Source organism: Equus przewalskii, chromosome 21 (assembly GCF_037783145.1).
Source record: "Equus przewalskii isolate Varuska chromosome 21, EquPr2, whole genome shotgun sequence".
Taxonomy (NCBI): domain Eukaryota; kingdom Metazoa; phylum Chordata; class Mammalia; order Perissodactyla; family Equidae; genus Equus; species Equus przewalskii.
Window position 1 is genome coordinate 26714275 of NC_091851.1, and position 20104 is coordinate 26734378.

General features: G+C 45.4%; 1 protein-coding gene across 3 annotated transcripts; it reads left to right on the plus strand.

Moving 5' to 3' along the window:
* Positions 1-302: 302 nt before the first annotated feature.
* On the plus strand, positions 303-19704 carry AAR2 (AAR2 splicing factor). 3 transcript variants are annotated; one of them, XM_070588271.1, is made up of 5 exons: positions 914-986; positions 3253-3313; positions 4506-5314; positions 8731-8960; positions 18371-19704. In XM_070588271.1, the coding sequence occupies exons 3-5, from the start codon at positions 4558-4560 to the stop codon at positions 18536-18538; spliced, it is 1155 nt and encodes a 384-aa protein (XP_070444372.1). In that variant the 5' UTR covers positions 914-986; positions 3253-3313; positions 4506-4557; the 3' UTR covers positions 18539-19704. The 3 variants fall into 3 exon arrangements, with proteins under 3 accessions (XP_070444370.1, XP_070444372.1, XP_070444371.1); XM_070588269.1 differs by lacking the exon at positions 3253-3313 and having other exon boundaries at positions 303-986; XM_070588270.1 differs by lacking the exon at positions 3253-3313 and having other exon boundaries at positions 927-1218.
* Positions 19705-20104: the final 400 nt, after the last annotated feature.

The following is a 20104-nucleotide window of genomic DNA, read 5'->3' on the forward strand; positions in this document are numbered from 1 at the left end:
TCTTTGCCTGTGTAACCTCGCTGAGCGTCAGTTTTCTCTTCTGTATGTTCGGAATACTACTGCCTACTTATGAGGGTTAGTGTAAGGATTAGAAATCATATACCAGTGTGGCCTGCCCAAGGATTTTGGACATGCTTAGCCAGCCCTCACAATCACATAAGCCAATTCCTTGCAATAAATCTCTTATATATCTCCTGTTGGCTCTGCTTCTTTGCTGGAACCCTGACTGATACAACCACCCAGCACAGGGCTAGGCCCAAAAATAGAAGCCATTTATTAATACCAAATTACTGCCATTAATTAAATGAATAATATATATACTGAGCTGAGCCTTTGTGCCTGGCTTTGTGTTAGGTTCCAGGGAAACGATGGAGAACAAGGTAGACTTCCCTCCCTCCGGGTGCATTTATAGCCTGACTGAGAGATCATACTAGGCCTGGGCTGCCAGAGAACACTGGGTGATGGTGGCTGGAGGGACCAATGTGTGACTTCGGTTGCTGAGTCTGGTTCTCTCTGGGCTGGGGACTGGGTTTCAGAGGCTCTCCCCTAGGGCTGAGAGTTGTTGGAAGCCGGGACCGGGTGATAACGGGCCAGCTGTGATACTTTTACTCGGATAGAGACTGGCTGACCAGGACCATGACTGAGCATCTGACTGTGGCTACTGGGCAGCCAAGACCTTGACCCCAGCTTCAGTGACCGTGACTGATTGAGACCCAAGAACCATGGCTGGTGGATATGTTTCTGGAGCTGGATATAAAAATGCATCATTTGATGAAAGTTGTTATCCACGGTTCAGGAACTAAAACGAATAACTGAAAGTAGCAAGACGCAACATTTGACGGGGCGGAACCTGCAGGCAGGGACCGTTCCTCCCGCGACCGAGAACTCTGCCGGGCTGCTTTCTTCGTCGCTCCCGTCCGGCGCCTGAGTCGGAGAACTTCCGGTGCGCTTCCGTGGTAGCTGAGCGTGGGGCAAGACCGAAGTCGGTGAGTGCGGCTTCCTGCCCGCTTTTAACTCCTCTGGTTTCGTTGTCGGTGTGGCCCAGCTGCCGCTCTTTCTGGCTCGGGAACACGGAGTGCCCTGAACTAGGACACCTCTCTGGGCGGGCCGCCTCCCGGTCTGTGCGCCGGCGGTGGGACCCTGGTGTCTCTGCAGGCCTTTCGCGCTGAGAAACCGTCACCAGAGACACCGTGGCGAGGACTTCCAGGGGCACCCGGGGTAACTTCGCTTCTCTCCTAACTTTAGACCCTGGGGGCTGGAGACCTTGGCTCCGCTTGACCTGGTTTTGTCCTACTCTCTGTAACTTTGGGTGAGATGTTTCCCCGAACCGGGCCTTTGTCATCTCCGAAAGGGATATCACGCTTTTGTTATAGAAATGGTTATCAGGCATCTGATATGTGCTAGAGATACAGAAAGACTCAATTCTCGTGGAGGTGACAGCCTTCTGTTAAACACGTAAAATCCGTGATAAGTGCGATGGAAAGGTACAGGGCCCCCTGAGAGTGTATCACAGGAGACTTGACCCAGCCCCAGGTCCAGGAGCCTTACTGAGCAAGTGAATATGGAGCTGAGATCAGAAAACTGATTTGACAAAGAGGAGAGGGAAAAGTTTTCTATCCAGGAGAGCCTCCTGTTTGAGGGTGAGAAAGAGGCTAGTGTGGTTGGAACACAGCTTATGGGGGGAGCAGTGTATGAAACAAGCTGGAGGAGTTGCCAGGGGAAAGCCCACTTAGGGCTTGTAGGTCATGGGAAGAATTTTGGTTTTCCAAGAGCAGCCTGGGAAGCGGCTTATAACCCCCCTGTGGGGGTAGTAAGTGCGAGTGGTGACATGCTTAGATTGGGACTTTGAAAAGGTCACTTCAGTTATTGGATGGAGAATGGATTGGAGAGGCAAACCCTCTCTGGGTGAGGGATGTGGTAGCTTGGATTAAGGCGGTGGCGGAGAGAAGTGGATGGATGTGACTTTCCGCACTCCAGGGCATTTTCTCTGTGCCAGGCCTCTTGCCAGCTGCTGAAGATATAGTGAAGAGAATTACAGGCTGGTGGAATTAGAATGAAAGGAATGTCATTATCAAGGAGGCGCACACAGATGCCACAAGGGAAAATGGCTAATTGATGAGCAATTATTCTAAGTGCAATAGCTGTTCATTTAGCAAATGTTTGTTAAGTACATTCTGAATTCAGAGTTGGGAATAGGAAGATGGTGATATAAATTATTTAGAGAGTGGCTTTCAGGCTTTTTGATTGTGACGTACAGTAACAAAGTTTTACATCTTGACCAAGGATATGTATAAACACACAAAGCTTCAGAAAACAGTACCTATCTTTACTATTCATGATGTGCTCTGATTTTTGTTGTTGTTGTTGTTGTTCTTTTCACTTAAAAAAATTATTGCTGGGGCCTGCCCAGTGGCACAGCAGTTAAGTGCGCATGTTCTGCTTCTCTGCGGCCCGGGGTTCGCCGGTTCGGATCCTGGGTATGGACATGGCACTGCTTGGCACGCCATGCTGTGGTAGACATCCCACATATAAAGTAGAGGAAGATGGGCACGGATGTTAGCTCAGCCAGGCTTCCTCAGCAAAAAAGAGGAGGACTGGCAGTAGTTAGCTCAGGGCTAATCTCCCTCCAAAAAAACCCAAAAAACATATTGCTGGTTGAGACCCTCTAAATTGAGTTCTTAACCTATTAACAGGTCCTGACTTGCAGTTTGAAAAAAAAAAATGCTGATTTAGAGTGAGAGTCATTTGTAGTGTTTTTTGGGTTAAGATGATAAAATATACCCTTACATTTTTTGGAAAAGGGTTGGTCTTCCTTTCCTCACTGTTTTATTTTGTTTTGTGTGTTTAAAATAAAAGGAGTAGGGGCTGGCCCAGTGGCATAGTGGTTAAGTTTGCGTGCTCCCCTTCAGTGGCCCAGGCTCTGGGGGTTCGGATCCATGGTGCAGACCTACACACAGCTCATCAGGCCATGCTGTGGCAGTGTCTCACATACAAAATAGAGGAAGATTGGCACAGATGTTAGCTCAGCGACAGTCTTCCTCAAGCAAAAAGAGGAAGATTGGCAACAGATGTTAGCCCAGGGCCAATCTCCCTCACCAAAAAAATAATAATAATAAAATAAAAAGAGTAAAAAAGAATTAAAGAGGCAGTTGGTCTTCTGTGTGTGAAATTTGGGGTCTTGTTTCTATGTCTGGTTAGACTGGAAGTGCCTGGAGGGCAGTGGCTGTCTTACTCTGTGGATGTTTCTTTTAGTGCCCGGCAAAGGATCCTGGCATAGTGCATGCACTCAGTGATTATCTGTTGAATTGAATAGGTAAGTGTCTTGGGACTAGAAGATTGGATAATTGTTTTGTTTAAATTAGTTCATGTTGGAACCATTCTTATAAATACATTGAGGCATTGTCTGCCTGCCTACAGAAGTTTTATCAGTGTGTCCTCATGGGTAGTCCAGGAGTAGATAAAATAAGTGTTCTAAGCTCTTCAAAATACTGATCCTAGGCCAGCCACGCCACCTGAATCCATTCTGGGTGAGTGGTCCAGAGCTGCCACTGACTGTGGTCCCCTCTGGGAAGTTGTTCCACTTCCTGGACTTTAGGTTTTTATAAAAAATAGGATAAAGAGGGGGTTGTGGTTGAATAGGTCTCCACTGCCCAAAGCTTTTGTGACTTTTAGATGCTGAGCACCCACTTTCTACCTTGTGTTCATTTCTGGGCTTTTCCTCAGGCTTGTGGGAAACTAGGTGTGTGCTTGATTGTATCCTCTTTCTCAACTCTTCTGGGAGTCTCCAGCAATAGGTTTTAGGCAGAGTTATAATTTAAGACCGTTTAGGCAGAGTTATAGTTTAGAATGGGTCATCCAGGCTTTCTCCACCTTCCTGCTCTGTTGTGAGAGAGAGATCTGAGAGTAGATCCTGAGTGGACAGTGGAAAGAACACTGGCCTGGAGGACAGGGTACCCAGGTTCTAATTTGGGTCCTTGTGTGACCTTGAGTATGTCACTTCTTTAACTGATGTCTTTTTAGCTGTGAAGTGAGTGTTCTTGCTCATTAAACCAAAGGACAAAAATCCTCTTCTCGGGGCTAGCTCCGTGGCCGAGTGGTTAAGTTCGCGCGCTCCGCTGCAGCGGCCCAGGGTTCGGATCCTGGGCGTGGACATGGCACCACTCGTCAGGCCACGTTGAGGCGGCGTCCCACATCCCACAACTAGAGGGACGTGCAACTAAGATATACAACTGTGTACAGGGCGGGGGTTGGGGAGATAAAGCAGAAAAAAAAAAAAAGGTTGGCAACAGTTGTTAGCCCAGGTGCCAATCTTTGAAAAACAAAAAAAATCCTCTTCTCTTTGAGTCTCATTTTCTTTATCGGTGAAATGGATGCAGGGTTGTGGTGCGGATTGAGGGAGATAATTATGTCAGGAGTCTAAATCCATATCTGGCACATAGAGAATGCTCAGCCAATGAAGCATTCTTTCCCAAGTTCTGATTAACTCTGATTTATTTCTTTTTCAGCTGTTCTGGAACACAAGAAGAATTCTCCAAAAGGTCACCCACGACTGGTCCCATGGCTGCCATGCAGATGGATCCTGAGCTTGCCAAACGCCTTTTCTTTGAAGGGGCCACTGTGGTCATCCTGAATATGCCCAAGGGGACAGAGTTTGGCATTGACTACAACTCCTGGGAGGTGGGGCCAAAGTTCCGGGGCGTGAAGATGATCCCACCAGGCATCCACTTCCTCCACTACAGCTCTGTGGACAAGGCCAATCCCAGGGAGGTGGGCCCTCGTATGGGTTTCTTCCTTAGCCTACAACAGCGGGGGCTGATGGTCCTGCGCTGGAACGCAATCCGGGAAGAGGTAGACCTATCCCCAGCCCCAGAGGCTGAGGTGGAGGCCATGAGGGCCAACCTTCAGGAGCTGGACCAGTTCCTGGGACCGTACCCATATGGCACGCTCAAGAAGTGGATTTCACTCTCCAACTTCATCAGTGAGGCCACAATGGAGAAACTGCAGCCTGAGAGCCGGCATATCTGTGCCTTCTCAGAGGTGCTGCCTGTGCTCTCCATGAAGCACACCAAGGACCGAGTGGGGCAGAATCTACCCCGCTGTGGCACTGAGTGCAAAAGCTACCAGGAGGGCCTGGCCCGGCTACCTGAGATGAAGCCCAGAGCTGGAACAGAGATCCGCTTCTCAGAGCTGCCCACGCAGATGTTCCCGGCAGGTGCCACGCCAGCAGAGATAACCAGGCACAGCATGGATCTGAGCTATGCCCTAGAGACTATGCTCAGCAAGCAGTTCCCCAGCAGCCCCCAGGATGTGCTCGGTGAGGAGGAACAGGGCTCTTTGGAAGTGGGCCAAGGGAGGGGTATATAGTAGGGGGGCTTTAGAATATGGGGTACATCTTGGGTTATCTGGTCCAGTGGTTCCTAAACCTGGCTAGGAGGCAGTCTTGCCCAGTACACTTGTTAAAGAAACAGGTGCCCAGACCTTTCCCCTGGAGATTGATTCAAGAGATCTGGGGTGGGGCCCCAGCAGTTTACCTGTGTATCTGTCTATCTGTCTAATAAACAGCACCCTAGATGAACCTAATACAGACGATCCTGTGTTTGAGAACCGCTGATGTGACCTAACCTCCTGTTTTACCAATTGAGGTCCATAGAGGGAAAGGTTTGGCTGACTAAGTGGTTGAAGTGAGACCAGAGCCCAGGGCTCCTGGTTCCCAGGACTCCTACTGCCTTCTCAGTTTGCTCCTGACTCTCTCAAGGTCTTGGCCTCTCTACTGGCTTAGAGCAGGACAGTGGGTTTTTTTAAATTGTTAAAAGTTTTTATCATTGTTTTTCCCCCTTATTACAAAAATAATATATGTTCATCATAGAAGAAAACAAAAATAAAATTCACGTCAATTCCCACCACTGAGAAATAACCATTTTTTGCATTTTGGTGTATTTTCTTTCCATCTTTTTTTTAATATATATATATTTCATTTCAGTCTTTTCTCTATTATATTTCCGTGTATTTCCTTTTATTCTTTTTCTTAATTCAGTTATATGTGTTTGTATGTGTTGTTTTACAAAAACAGAATTACATTATATTATTTTATAATCTGCTTTAATACAAACATTTTTCCATACCACTGAAACTGTCGCTTCTCTTTAGTGGCTGCTTATGTTTCATAGTTGTTGAAGCTCTGTCGATGGGCCTTTAAGCTGTCCCTCTTTTCCCTTTTGTAAGTGTCTAATGAACCTCCTTGTGTGTACCTCTGCATACATTTAGGGTTGAAATTGTTGGTCAGAGTGTGCGTGTTGCCAGGAGAAGGTTTTGCATCCTGGCCAGCTGGTGGGAGGCCGTGGCCCGTCAATCACCTTTGACAGGGAGTTTAGCAAAGGCCTCTTCCAGCCGCATGGTTGGAGAATGGCATCTTGTTTCAATTTATATTTCTTTGATTACTAGTGACAGCAAACAGTTGTCACATCTTTAGCAGCTATTTATATTTTTTCTTTTACAAATTGTCCAGGTATTTGCATATTTTTCTATTGGCAGATCAGTGAGAAATTTGAATATAAGGCCTTTTATATCATTGGCTCAGCTGATAAAAAGGGACATTTTAATGGGTACATCTTATTGCATTGTGCAGTATTTTCATTTAATAAATAACTTGAAATTCTAGCTTAAAAATGAATAGAAATCCTATTTTCTACCTCTTAAGCAGTTCTTCAAAGTAATCTTGTGAAAAGATCTCTTGCAAGGGATAACTGTGTATCTTCATGACAGCTCTTTGACATTATTTCTGATCTCATAATTTAATTTTAGACTAGGTCAGAAATGCGTGAGTTTAAATAAATGCCCTAAACTAACAACCTAAGCAAACTAACCAGGTAAAGCCAACTGAAGAAGGAAATCATTAACTTCTATCATACAAAGAGAATTTGACCATATTTTGAAAACATTGGTCAAACATCCAAAATACCTAGACCAGATAGCTATTCACTCAAATCAAACCTAGTTCCGCAGGCCTAGGGACAGGAAAGTAGTTTTTCCAGGTCACTGGAAGTGACAGAGATCAAACACCATACATTTAAAGGGGTATTTGGTGTTGAGTGCATCTGTTCTTTTTATGGCCCACAAGTAGGTATACCACAGAAGCCCTCACTAAATTTGAAGCCAGAGAGAATGTCTCTGATCATCAACAGTATATCCTGGTAACCAGAGACCCAGTTGCTTGCTCAAGGACAATGGCTTCTGTATCATCAGGTCTCTTTGTTTGAGATAGGCATCGGAGGAAATGTGGGAATAACATTTAACTAACATTTTTTGAGTGCTACAGATTGTGACAGGCATTATTCTAAATCTTTACATGTATTATATTGATTCATTTAATCTTCACTGCAGCCCTCAAATAAGGAAATTGAGGCATAAACAGAGTAAGTAGTTTGCCCAGGTTCACACAGCTGTGAGGTGGTGGAGCCGAGATTTGAACCCAAGCAGTTTGGCTCCAGAGCTTATGCTTTTAGCCACCAAGTTGCTGGTAGAGTTAAGTCACAGAGACCTGTGGTTAAACAAACAAAAATAATTTGACTGGCAGGCAACCCTGGAAGAAGTACTTGTGAATTTTCCTGTGCTAGGAGGCTCTAGAACTGTTCCCACCCAATAGGAAATCTGTTTTATCTTTCCATTGTTCACATTGCCAAGCGTTGGATGTGTCACCTTGGGGAAGTCCCTTGACCTCATCTGTAAAATGAGGCAAATACCACCTTCCCTGACCAGCCTGTGGAGTTGGGCTGAGAATTACATGGTGTAATGCAGCATTTCCCTGACCCTGGAGCAGATTCTGCATCAGGATCACCCAGGGAGCTTGTTAGAGCTACAGATACTGAGACCCCATCATCTGTCCTCAACCGGGATCTCTAGGGATGAGGCTTTGCTAGCTTTTTCTTTGTGCTGAGGAAGATTCGCCCTGAGCTAACATTGATGCCAATCCTCTTTTTTTTTTTTTTTTGAGGACGATTAGCCCTGAGCTAACTGCCACCAATCCTCCTCTTTTTGCTGAGGAAGACTGGCCCTGAGCTAACATCTGTGCCCATCTTCCTCTATTTTATGTGGGACGCCTGCCACAGCGTGGCTTGACAAGCAGTGCATAGATCTGCACCTGGGATCTGAACTGGTGAACCCTGGGCTGCCAAAGCAGAATGTGTAAACTTAACCACTGCACCACTGGGCCAGCCCCTCCTCCTCTATTTTTTAGTATGTGGGCCGCCAGCACAGCATGGCCACTAACAGAGCAGTGTAGGTCCCTGCCCAGGAACTGGACCCCAACCACTGAAGCAGAGCACACTGAACTTAACCACTAGGCTACTGGTGCTGGCCCATGGCAGCTTTAATTTTTAACAAGCTCTCCTAGTAATTCTGATGGGCAGCAAAGTTTGAGATCACTTGGCATAAAACCCATGGACACATTTTGTAAACTTTTTACAGCCGGGCAGATACTAGGCGTACCTCTTCTCTTACACTCTGGTTTTGCAGAAATCTAAAACCACAGTTTGGTTTCCCCTGGTTTGAGTTTATAATAGTTTGGCAAACTTTTATTGAGCATCTGCTATGTGCAAAACCCCATCCTAGGTTCTGCAAGAGTGACAAGGATAAAAGGACACCCGTTGTTCGGGTCCAGTGGAACTGATGGCCTTGTAGAGTCAGCTGGTACTCCTCTCTCTCAGGGTCATTTCTCCTCTCTGCACCTTTCAGGTGAACTCCAGTTTGCCTTTATATGCTTCCTGCTGGGGAATGTGTACGAGGCATTTGAGCACTGGAAGCGGCTCCTGAACCTCCTGTGCCGGTCAGAAGAAGCCATGGTGAAGCACCACACCCTCTACATCAACCTCATCTCCATCCTGTACCACCAGCTCGGTGAGATCCCCGCTGACTTCTTTGTGGACATTGTCTCCCAGAACAACTTCCTCACCAGCACCTTACAGGTGGGCAGTCTTTTGGCTGACACCCGTGTGGACAGAAGGAAGGCCAGGGCGTGTGAAAGCACACTCAGGAGGGTCACCTTTTGGTTTCTTGCTATTCTTTCATGAGCCAAAGTTTTCTTTATTTCAGTTTCCTAATCTTAGTTTCCTAAAGTAGGAAACTAAGCTATTTCCTAGTTCTCTGTCTCCTACTCAGTTGTACGCTCCGTGATGCCAGAGCTTCTCCTGCCTCACTCCGGAGTGCCTAGCCCTGGGGTCCTAGGAATTTGAATCAGCTCCACCTCTTTGAGTTACTCAGCTCAGAACAGTTTTTCTTTCTCCTTATAGCCATAAGTTGCTGCAACAAGTAGGACAGAGTTTGCTGAGGTTTTTTTCTTTTTTTGAGGAAGGTTAGCCCTGAGCTAACATCTGCCACCAATCCTCCTCTTTTTGCTGAGGAAGACTGGCTCTGAGCTAACATCCATGCCCCTCTTCCTCTGCTTTATATGTGGGACGCATGCCAGAGCATGGCTTGACAAGTGGTGCGTAGGTCTGCACCTGGGATCTGAACCAGCGAACCCGGGGCCACCAAAGCGGAAGGTGCAAACTTAACCGCTGCGCCACCGGGCCAGTCCCAGGACTGAGTTCTGAAGCTTGTTATTCCCAGGGAAACATCTGCAGCTCCTTAGATCTCATTTAAGCATTAAAGTAACTTTGATTTCCTGTTCAAACAAAATGTGCCTTCTGCATAGAGTCTCTGACAGAAAAAGTGAAATTTGCTTTTAACTTAGCAATTAAATTTTCATTATGAGTGGTAATTAGGGAAGAAGCTTCAAAAAACTTACAATCTCCATCCTGTGCTATTTTCTCCCTTTGCAAACAGATTAGCTTCCTTTATGTTCTTGGGACAGCCTCTGTCACTCACATTTTGTAACTTTCTCAAGTATAGAAGAGGCAGAAGCTGCAAGCTGTCAGTTTCCATACTTTCTGTTCCCTGAGCTGCTTTCTTCTCCCTGTGTGAGACCCCGACAAGGCCTGCGCCTTACAAGGTGGCTAGTCACTAACCTTCCACTCCTGTCCAGGATAAGGGAAGGAATGAAAGTTTGTTAATGCCTGTCGGTTATTAGGCCCCTGCTTGTCACCTTGTGTGAGTTCCCTCATTTAATCTCTCTAGAGCACTGCAAGGCAGGGGGGATTATTCCCATTTTACAAATGTGAACACCAGGACTCAGAAAGGTTAAGTCATGTCATGAGGTCACACAGCTGGTAAGTGGCAGAGTCAGGATTTGTACCCACAGCTGAGTCTTGGTTTAGGGCCTGTGCTTATGCCCCTAGGTACTGAATACAATGTAGATCCCCCAAAAAGATTCTTGATTGACGTTAGTGGAGACACCATCAGGGGCCTGTTTCTCAGGTACAGAACACTTTTCTCCAACCAACGTTCTGTTGGAAGAGTCCCTGTGAGCAGTCAGCTGACTTAAAACTCTGGCAGTTGGAGGACTTGTGCAGGCCATGGGGATGAGTCAGTCAAGCTGATAGCTTGAGCCTGGTGTATTCTACTGTAGAAGACTTATAAAACTGCCCTTTTAGTGGCTCCTGATTTAACAGAGAAGTTAAATCCCTTTATCCGTCCTCTGCAGAGGAAACCGCCCCACAGTTACTGGGTTGTGGGTTGCAGAGCAGTAGGAAGCTTCAGCCTGCTGAGTAGCCTCTGGCAGTGGCTCTGGCCCACAGGAACATGTGCTGCCCTTGTGATGTGCATTACTTCTGCCGCACAGACATAGGCAGGCCACATAGGCAGGCCACACTGTGTCGGTGGCTGTCCCCACCATTGTCAGCACAGCCAACAGCTGAGCTCTAATTGCTGAAGCTCTGTTGCCAGCAATGATTTTCGAAGTGGAAAGGGCCCAGCTGGATTGCTAGATGCCCAGGTAGGGTCTGCAAAGCTGATGGTTGGAAGAATTCTATCTTTGGACTTTTCACCAAGAAAGTTTGATTTCATAATTTGGAAAAATCTAGGACACATGCCTTTAAAAAAAACACATTAACACGTGTTTTTGAGCATCCTTTCTTTATATACAGCATTCTCCTGAAAGTGTTAAGGAATACATACATATGAGTTAGCCAGGGTTCCTACCCTTAAGGGGTTTGTTCATTGATTTAGTGGGTATTTGCTGAGCACCTGCTGTATACAAGGCTCTGTTCTAGGTCTCAAAATATAACTGTGAGCAAGACAGAGTCCCTGACTTGGAGGTTATATGTTGGTGCGAAAGCAAACAAATGGATTGACCAAATAACTCTGGATAGTGGTAAGTGTTTTAGAAGGCTGTCCTGCCCCTGGTACCATTCCCGTAACTTGCTCCTTTTGGTCTCGTCTACACTGCATCAGAGTTTGTCAGCTTCTAGGCTTACCCCTGTCAGTCCATCTGTCTCCCACACTGTCACCTGAGTTGCTGCTCTAAAATGCAGCTCTGATCTGATTTCTCTGCATCTCCTCATTGCTGAGAAAGTTAAAAGCCCAAACATAGGTCACAAGGTCCATTCTGATCTGGTCCTGACCTGCTCTCCAGCTTCTCTTTCCTCCCCCTGCTCTCCCCCAGCAACTTCCGGTGACAGTGGTCTCCTTGCACGTTCCCAGATGTGCCATGCTGTTTCCTGCCTTCTTTTTTTTTTTATTGTGGTAAAAAAACACAATGTAAGATCTACCCTCTTAACACATTTTTTAGTGTGCAGCACAGTATTATTAAGTATGAGCACAGCAGATCTCTAGAACTTGTTCATCTGGCATGACTGAAACTTTATACCCATGTTTTGTGCCTTCTTAAGGGAACCTGATTTTCCCCTCTGCCTGGTATGTACTTGTTCACCCTACAAGATGCCCTCAAGCATTCGTCTCTGTGAAGCCATCCCTGATGTCTCTCTCCTTTCCATACTATTAGCCTACTTTGTGCTTGTCACTGTCACATTGCACAGGGTGTGCTTGCTGAAGTTTATATATTGTCTGTGTAACTTCCCCACTGAGCCATGAGCTTTTCCCCAAAACCAGTTTTTTGTTCATCTGGTTATTTTGAACACCTAGTCGAGGCCTAGCACTTATCTTTCTTTGTGTTATCAGATGGAGTCATAGTTCCTGTGGCAACATAATAGATGACATGAATATGATAGGTGTAAACAGTGAAGTCTGACCAAAGGGCATTAGGAGCACCAGAGAGGGATTGGTTAATTCAGACTGGGGTTGAGAGTTGAGAGGGTAGAGGATCAGGAATGGCTTTTTTGCAAAGGAAGCCATTTGACCATGAGCTTGAAGGATGACTGAGATTTCAATAGGCACAAAGTGGAAAAAGCTATGACAAAACTTTTTTTTTAATGGAGAATTACATTGATGCCGTCTTGGCACTGAGAATCCAGTCCCCCACACAGAGGCACTCACTCAGGGTGTTTGAGAGTGAATGAATCAGCCCATGAAAGACTTCCTCAGCCAGCTGTCTGCTCTCCCCACCAGGTAGTCAAGTAAGCGGAACTGGCTTGCTTTCTTAGGAGCTTAAATGGCTACTACCCATGGAGAGGGACTGGTGTTTGTGTGTGTAAGCACTTAAAGACAGCTACATTAGCTTGCATAAAATTAGCCACCTAATGGCTTCTGCTATTAGAGGCCCTTTTGAATAGATGCCTCTTTTTTTTACAAATCCCATGGATTTAGCTTGAATAAAAATTATTTGTTTTACAAAAATAGATACAGTTTTTTCTTTTATTTAAAGCAACTTGAGTCACCATAATTTGTTTAAAACCAATGAAAGGATAATCTGAATTTAATAGTATGTTAGAAAGTGAGTTATGTACAAAATAAGGATTCTTATTGCTGATTGCATAACATTTAGGCATGTAGTCACATAACCTATTTTTTAGTACTTTTAGTCACAATAGGCCATATATGCTTTCTTGCCAATGTTCTAAATGCCAGTGTCCATCTTTAACTCTTGAGGGAAAACACTGGCTCTGACAATGATGTCTATAGCATTTTTATCATAACACCAGCTATGATAAATTTCACCTCCGTACTCCTACACCTCCTGCCATCAGCTATCACTTTCACATGCTTACTCTGCCCTCACAACAATCCTAAACGTTAAGTATATAATCCCATTTTATAGATTAAGAAACAGGAACAGAGAGGTCACATAATTTTGCCCAAGATCACCAGAGCTAGTGGATGGCAAGGCTGAGCTTTGATTCTGTAGTGGGCTCCCATATATGATTAAGGCCCAGATGAAACATCCCAAATTCTTTAAACTGGCCTCAGAAGGCATGATTCCTACTGCTTTTCACCTTCCTAGTAATCATTGTGAAGTGATAGTCCTGCTTTTAACTTTCTTCTTCTGCAAGTGGAAATAAAATTTTCTACCTCTGGCTAGTTTCATTCTAAGTTGAATAATCATTTGGGAATTAATAAAATTAGGAAATGTCGTCTTTTTGGTCTAGCCAAAAAATAGGATAAGAAGTGACTCAGCTACCTACCTTGATATTTTGAATTTCTCAAGGTGACCTGACTGAACCCAATTTACTTAACTTGGGTTTAAAAGAAAGCTTTCACATTTCTGACTAAAGTAATTTACAGTTTTACAATACACAGACTTAATGATAAAAGTATTAATACCTATTTTTACATTTGAAGAAAAATACCCAATGGGTGTACTTTTAGTTTTAGATAAATACAGTTGTTTGTGAAATGTTATTATCCTATTCAAAAGTGTTTTTAAAATATCCAGGATTAATCTTCCGATATTAAGATGATTCATTTCTCAGTGACCTTAAAAAATGTTTACTTGATTTCACTTTAATAAATAAAATAACCAGATCATTAGTAAGTTTTCTGAAGAAGGTATAAAATTAATCTAAAAACAAGAGAATCAAAATAAATTGTTGCTTGAAAACTCGATACTATCTAAACATTTCCTTTTCTGAATGTGAGTTTTTAAAATATCAAGATTGTAAACAATAGGGCCAAAAATAGGTCAGTGGATACCAAGGGCTGGGCTAAGGGAAAGGTTTGATCACTGAGGGGCAGAAGGAGGGAGTTTTCTGGAGTGATGGAACTGTTCGGCACCCTGACTGTGATAGTATAAGGGCCTTCAGACTCACAGAACTGGATACCAAAAGAAAAAACTATCAACGTGTATCTGTCTTGATGATATCATATAGTGCTTGCATGAGTGTTTACATTTGTCAAAACAAATTGAACATTTAAAATGGGAGGATTTAATTGTATGTAAATTATATCTCAATGAAGTTGCTTTTTTGTAAAGGTCAACCTGGCTGTGCCCTGGGTTCTGGAGGCCTGCAGAGGGTACATTTCCAGAAGCACGTGGTCTCCAAGTCCCTTGGCTTCCCACGGGACAATGCTGAAAATATCAAGGATGTATTTAGCCTGTGTCAAGACAAAAAGAAGGTCTTGGTAGGGAAAAATGTTTGAGATTTCCCTACTTGGACTGGATCTTGATCAACATTTATCACTTGCTCAGCATTTATCACTGTCCTCATCTGTACAATGGGAACAGTAATTTCCTATCCTCCCACCTCCCAGGTTTGTAGTAAAGATTAGATTGATAGGTTCCTTAAAAAGGACAAGGCGTTTTTCAAATTAGAACCCTTATTTTTCAGACCGAAGTCTTCTGTTATACCTGCCTCTAGTTGATGTCACTCCCAGGCAGTGTTTGAGAATGTGGGTGGGAAGGATGAATGATGAGCATGAGCCCAGCCTGTTCCAACCTCTCACTGCTGGCCATTGCCAAATGCAGGGCAATCCCTGTTTCTCATTCATATCCATTCAGTAGGCATCCTGTGGGCCCTAACTCTCTGCCAGGCCCTGGGCGATATGCTATGTGGGACACTTTAATAATTAGGACTCGATCCCTACTCTGAAGGCATGCAGATCTCTGTGATGCCAGTCCCATGTGAGAAATGCCATAAGGGAAGCTCAGGCACAGTGCTAGGGGAACAGGGGTTATTGCTGTTTCTTTCAGTTTGGGCTTTTTTTTTTTTTTTGAGGAAGATTAGCCCTGAGCTAACATCTGCTGCCAATCCTCCTCTTTTTGCTGAGGAAGACTGGCCCTAAGCTAACATCCGTCCCCATCTTCTTCTACTGTATACATGGGATGCCTGCCACAGCATGGCTTGCCAAGTGGTACCCTGTCCGCACCCGGGATCCAAACCAGCAAACCCCAGGCCGCCGAAGCAGAACGTGTGAACTTAACTGCTACGCCACCCAGCTGGCCCATGGGCTTTTTTAAGAGGCAAGCCACAAGGAGATGGCTTGTGAGCCAGTGGTATTCAGGGGCCTGGTAAATAAGCCATCTCCTTCCCAGAATGAGTCCCTTATTCTGTCCAGCACCATCACATAATTATTGAGCAATTATTTGGTACCAGGCACTGTGCGAAAATGAACCAAAAATGGATTTTCATAGAACCTATGGACTTCTTCATTCTTTTGTTCATTAAACATCTGATAGATCTGCTTTGTGTGTGAGACTCTGTGCCAGGAGTGTGGAATGCAGGTGTGAAAAAGAGTTACTGCTTTGGATTGCTCCTCGTCTCTTTGGAGAGCTCAACAGTAAACGGACTGTTACCTAACTGAGATTGAGGCTATGATCGAGGTCACCCTAGAAGCTGGGGGAGCAGAGAGGAGCACCTGTTCCATCTGTGGTCTGGGAAAACATCCTAAAGGAGGTGATGTCTGAGCTGGGCCTGAGTCACTAGTAGAAATTAGCTAGGTGGAAGGGTGTTGTAAGCAGAGGGAAAAGTATGTGTGGTAGAGGCACAGAAGAGGCAGCACAGCATGTTTGGTAGCTGCTCACTGTGGCTGGAGAGGAGGGACTTTGTAGACAGTAGTACAATTGACCGTGTAAGGAGGGTGAACAGGAAGAGGCTTTTGCTACTTCAGCCAGCAGGCTCCCCAGGACCTCTGAGGACAGACTCATGGGTGTGCAAGGTCTCAGGAGCTAATGCTGCTTGAAACAAGGCTTCTCTGCAATCCGTACCAGGCTCCTCCCCCAGAGTTCAGCTGGCTCCACATTCAGCGCTCCAGGGCAGGCTCCATTAGCTGCCTACAGACCTGCCACTGGCTTCCCTTGCCCTCGCCACCAAGCTCAGAGAGCCCCTCTAATTAGTTATTGATCTGGTATTTTGTTGTGGCTATGCTTCCTGCTCCTGTTGTTAGTCAATTCCCAAGTTAATGAAACCAGATTCTGTAACCTCCCTGTGCCCCTCGGTCACTTATGTCCCTGCTACCATTACAACAAAATGGCTCCAAACAAAGACCACTGAAAATGACTGTCACTCCTCCTGCTAACAGAAAGACAGTGGAGAAGCCTGTGGCATGGGTGTTGTCCTTGGAATCAGCTGCAGATTATGACTGTTGCCTTTGTCAGGTCAAGGCCCCCGGAGCCCAGATCCCTTTCATGGTGGTCTGTGGGCCATCTCTGGCCTGAGAGTGATGTGGACCCAAAAGCCTCTGCCACCCTCCTGTGCCTATGGCTGTGGGGTGGTCCTGCGGGGAGCCAACGGCTAGTCAGGGGAAAACCACTCCTTCCTTCCTGGATATTTTCCATCCACTCATTTAACTCCTCTCAGCCTCCATTTCCATAAAATAGGCATTCTGGTATCTTCCCCAGGTGTTGTGTGGATCCGTTGGGACACTGTGAAACTTAGAACACAATGAAATAGTATGAGGAGGAGTAATGGGTTTGCTTATTCTTAGAAGGAGTTGAGATCCAGGACAATCTGGAATTGGGTTTCACATGTAGAGAAAATTGCTCTTCTGCCCCCCTGCCCATGTTTATATTAGATGAAACGGAATTAAAAAGAACATCAAAACAAGGGATTAATATCCAGAATATATAAAGAACTCTGATAACAACAACAACAACAAAAAACTTGATTAAAAAATGACTTGAATAGATATTTCTCCAAAAAAGATATAAAAATGGCCAATAAGCACATGAAAAGATGCTAAACGTCACTAATCATTAGGGAAATGCAAATCAAACTACAGTGATCATTTCATAATATAGGTATGTCAAACCATTATTCTGTACACCTTAAATTTATGCAGTAATATATGTCAATTACATCTCAATAAAACTGGGGGAAAAAACCCACAATGGGATACCACTTCATACCATTAGGATGGCTATTACTAAAAAAAAAACCCAGAAAATAACATGTTGGTGAGGATGTGGAAAAATTTTGAAACCCTTGTTCATTGCTGGTGGGAATGTAAAATGGCACAGCCACCCCGGTGGAAAACAGTCTGGCAGTTCCTCAAAACATTAAACATAGATTACCATATGATCCAAGAATTCCACTCTGGGTGTATACCCAAAAGAATTAAAAGCAGGAACACTAAGAAATATTTTTACACCATGTTCATAGCAGCATTATTGATAATAGCCTAATGGTAGAAACAACACAAAGGGCCATTGACAGATGAATGGAAAAGAAAATGTGGTCTCTCCATACGATGCAATGTTATTCAGCCATAAAAAGGAAGGAAATTCTGACACATGCCACAACGTGGATGGAGCTTGAGGACGTTATGCTGAGTGAAATAAGCCTGTCACAAAAGGACAAGAACTGGATGATTCCACTTATATGAGATATCTAGAGTAGTCAAAATCACAGAGACAGAAGGTAGAATGGTGGCTGCCCGAGGGTGGGGGGAGGGGGAGTTATTGCTTAATGAGAACAGAGTTTCAGTTGGGGAAGACGAAAAAGTTCTGGAGATAGAAGGTGGTGACGGTTATACAACAATGTGAATGTACTTAATGCCACTGAACTGTACACTTAAAAATGGTTCAAATGGTAAATATTCTGTTATGTATATTTAATGCAGTTTTTAAAATAATGTAAAAAATGGTTAAATGGTAGATTTTATTTTATGTATATATTACCACAATTTAAAAAAAAGAACATCAAAGACCATTTTTAAGGGGAATAGAAGCCTTAAACTGACAGTCCGGCCCATTTAGATTAGAGCAGCAATTCAGCCACATTGGCTTGGGGTCTGAGGCTTTATGGGATCCAGGGGCTTATAAGCAACCCAAGCCTATCTTAGTACCAGCTGGTGTCCTCTGAGTTGCTACCCAGGTGCCCAATAGATCCTCCCATGGGGCGGGGCCAGAGTCATGGCCCCACTGGCCTTACTCTCAGTGGGGCATCTCTGCCCAAGATAGTAATTTTCCATTCTAGTCCTGCCCCAGCTTCTCAGCTGGGTTTGGACCTTCTTTCTTGGTTTGGGGGAAGCATAGCGGGTGTCCTGGGCCCATGCCAGCAGCAGCTAATCCACCTGCCCCAGAGAGCTGAGCACCATGAGGAAATTTCCACAGCTTTCCCAGCCCCCTCTGTGTTCCCGGGAGTGACTTATCCTCTGTTCTCTGTAGGTTTTCTTTTCTTCCGCCTGCAGTGTTGCTGTGGATGCCACCCTGCGGCAGAAGGCTGAAAAGTTCCAAGCTCACCTGACCAAGAAGTTCCGGTGGGACTTTGAGGCGGAACCTGAGGACTGTGCCCCGGTGGTGGTGGAGCTCCCCGAGGGTTCGGAGACTGGCTAACTGGGAGTGCTCTCAGCCATGGGAGGCCCCTTCCCACATGGCTGCAGTCCTGGCCTCTCCATTTATCCCTTCCTGCTGGGACCTGCCAGGGCAGCGGTACCACCAGGTTCCGCAAAAATGGAGCCAGAATTCCCTCCTTCACCAATAAATAAAGTTCCTTCAGTGTCAGAGAGGCTGTACTCATCGTAAAGACACATTTGTGGCCTCTCCATCAGCCCGGCCTTGGTGCTAACCTGACTGAATTCCAGATGGGCTCTTACAGAAGTCAGCAGCAACCTACTTCCTTCTGAATGAGAAGAAATTGAACCAAAAGCCCAAGAGAACTGATTGCTTATTCCATAGGATAGTTAGAAAACAAGAAACCCTGGACTGCCCAGGGGTCTAAGATGTCGGTTAGTGACTTTTTGAAGTTAAGCAGAGAGTAATAGGGAGATGAGCCAGAATTTCTGCCTGCCCCTTGTTGAATGAGAATACGTCACAGAATACAGGGCATATGACCACTCAGGCGCCCCAGACCGGGGAGAGCATAACACAGAAGACAGTTGGATTGAGTGACGAGTGGTCTGCTTTTGCTTTCTCCCTCTAAGTCCAATTCTCCTGTCCAGAGGTCCTAGTTGGAAATCTTCCAAGATTGTTGTGGCCGTTGACCTTAGGGGCCTTGCTGGTGCCGCATCCCTCCCACCTGTCTGCTTCTGAGACCTCAGACCCAGAAGTGGGACTTGGAAACTCCCGTATGGCCCCATTCCTCACTAGAGCCACCATGACTCTTTCTGATGGTCTGGAGATTCAACAACAAAGAGAAGTTCTTGCTCTGGGCAGGCTTCTTCAGCCCTGTGAAAGTTCTGTGCCTTTTCTTTAGAGCTCTGGAGAAGACCTGGTCAGCCTAGATCTGCCCAGTCCTGCTGTGGAGCTGTCAGCCCCAGGAGTCATGATGCTCTGGTTTCCTGAGAGTCCTGAGGGTGTGCCCATCATGCATACAGGCTCTGCCACCCTGACCTCAAACTGCTGTGCTGTGACCAGAGTCCTTTGCTGTTCTTTTCCGAGGCTGTGCCTCACACCAGGTTTCAGAATGAGAATCCCTGTTGGTTAAGACTTTGGTTCCACTTGTTTCCTTGGAGATGTTTTTCCAAGAGCATAATGTATATTAAAGTGACTAAATCCCCTTGTGTGAGTGTCTCTTGTAGTTAATCTGCCCAATTCCCAGAGCAGCCAGGCTGCTGTCCATAGATGCACATCTCCCTCCTGAGCGCCAGGAGACCCTGCCCGGCCTCTGCGGTCTCCGGAGGAGGCCGGCAGCCAGCATGGCCTCCTGTTACTAGTGGGGCTCGTGAGGCCGGCGCAGCTGAAGGGAGCGCTGAGGCCTCTCTCTTTATAATGACCACGAGTTTCACCCGCCGTGAAGTTGTAGTGCTTTTCCTCTCCAAAGTCCATCCATCAGAACCACCTGAGGAACGTGTTAAAGGTGCAGATTCCAAAGAAATTAAGTCTTGATCCATGCTACAACGTGAATGAACCTTGAAGACATTGTGCTACATGGAAGAAGCCAGACTCAAAGACCACGTGTTA

Bases quoted from the DNA above. Each gene is read 5' to 3' on its own strand.
- AAR2 (XM_070588269.1), top strand. From the start codon at position 4,558: ATGGCTGCCATGCAGATGGATCCTGAGCTTGCCAAACGCCTTTTCTTT. The intron at 5,315-8,730 runs GTGAGGAGGAAC...TGCACCTTTCAG, and splicing joins CAGCCCCCAGGATGTGCTCG to GTGAACTCCAGTTTGCCTTT. The intron at 8,961-18,370 runs GTGGGCAGTCTT...TGTTCTCTGTAG, and splicing joins TCCTCACCAGCACCTTACAG to GTTTTCTTTTCTTCCGCCTG.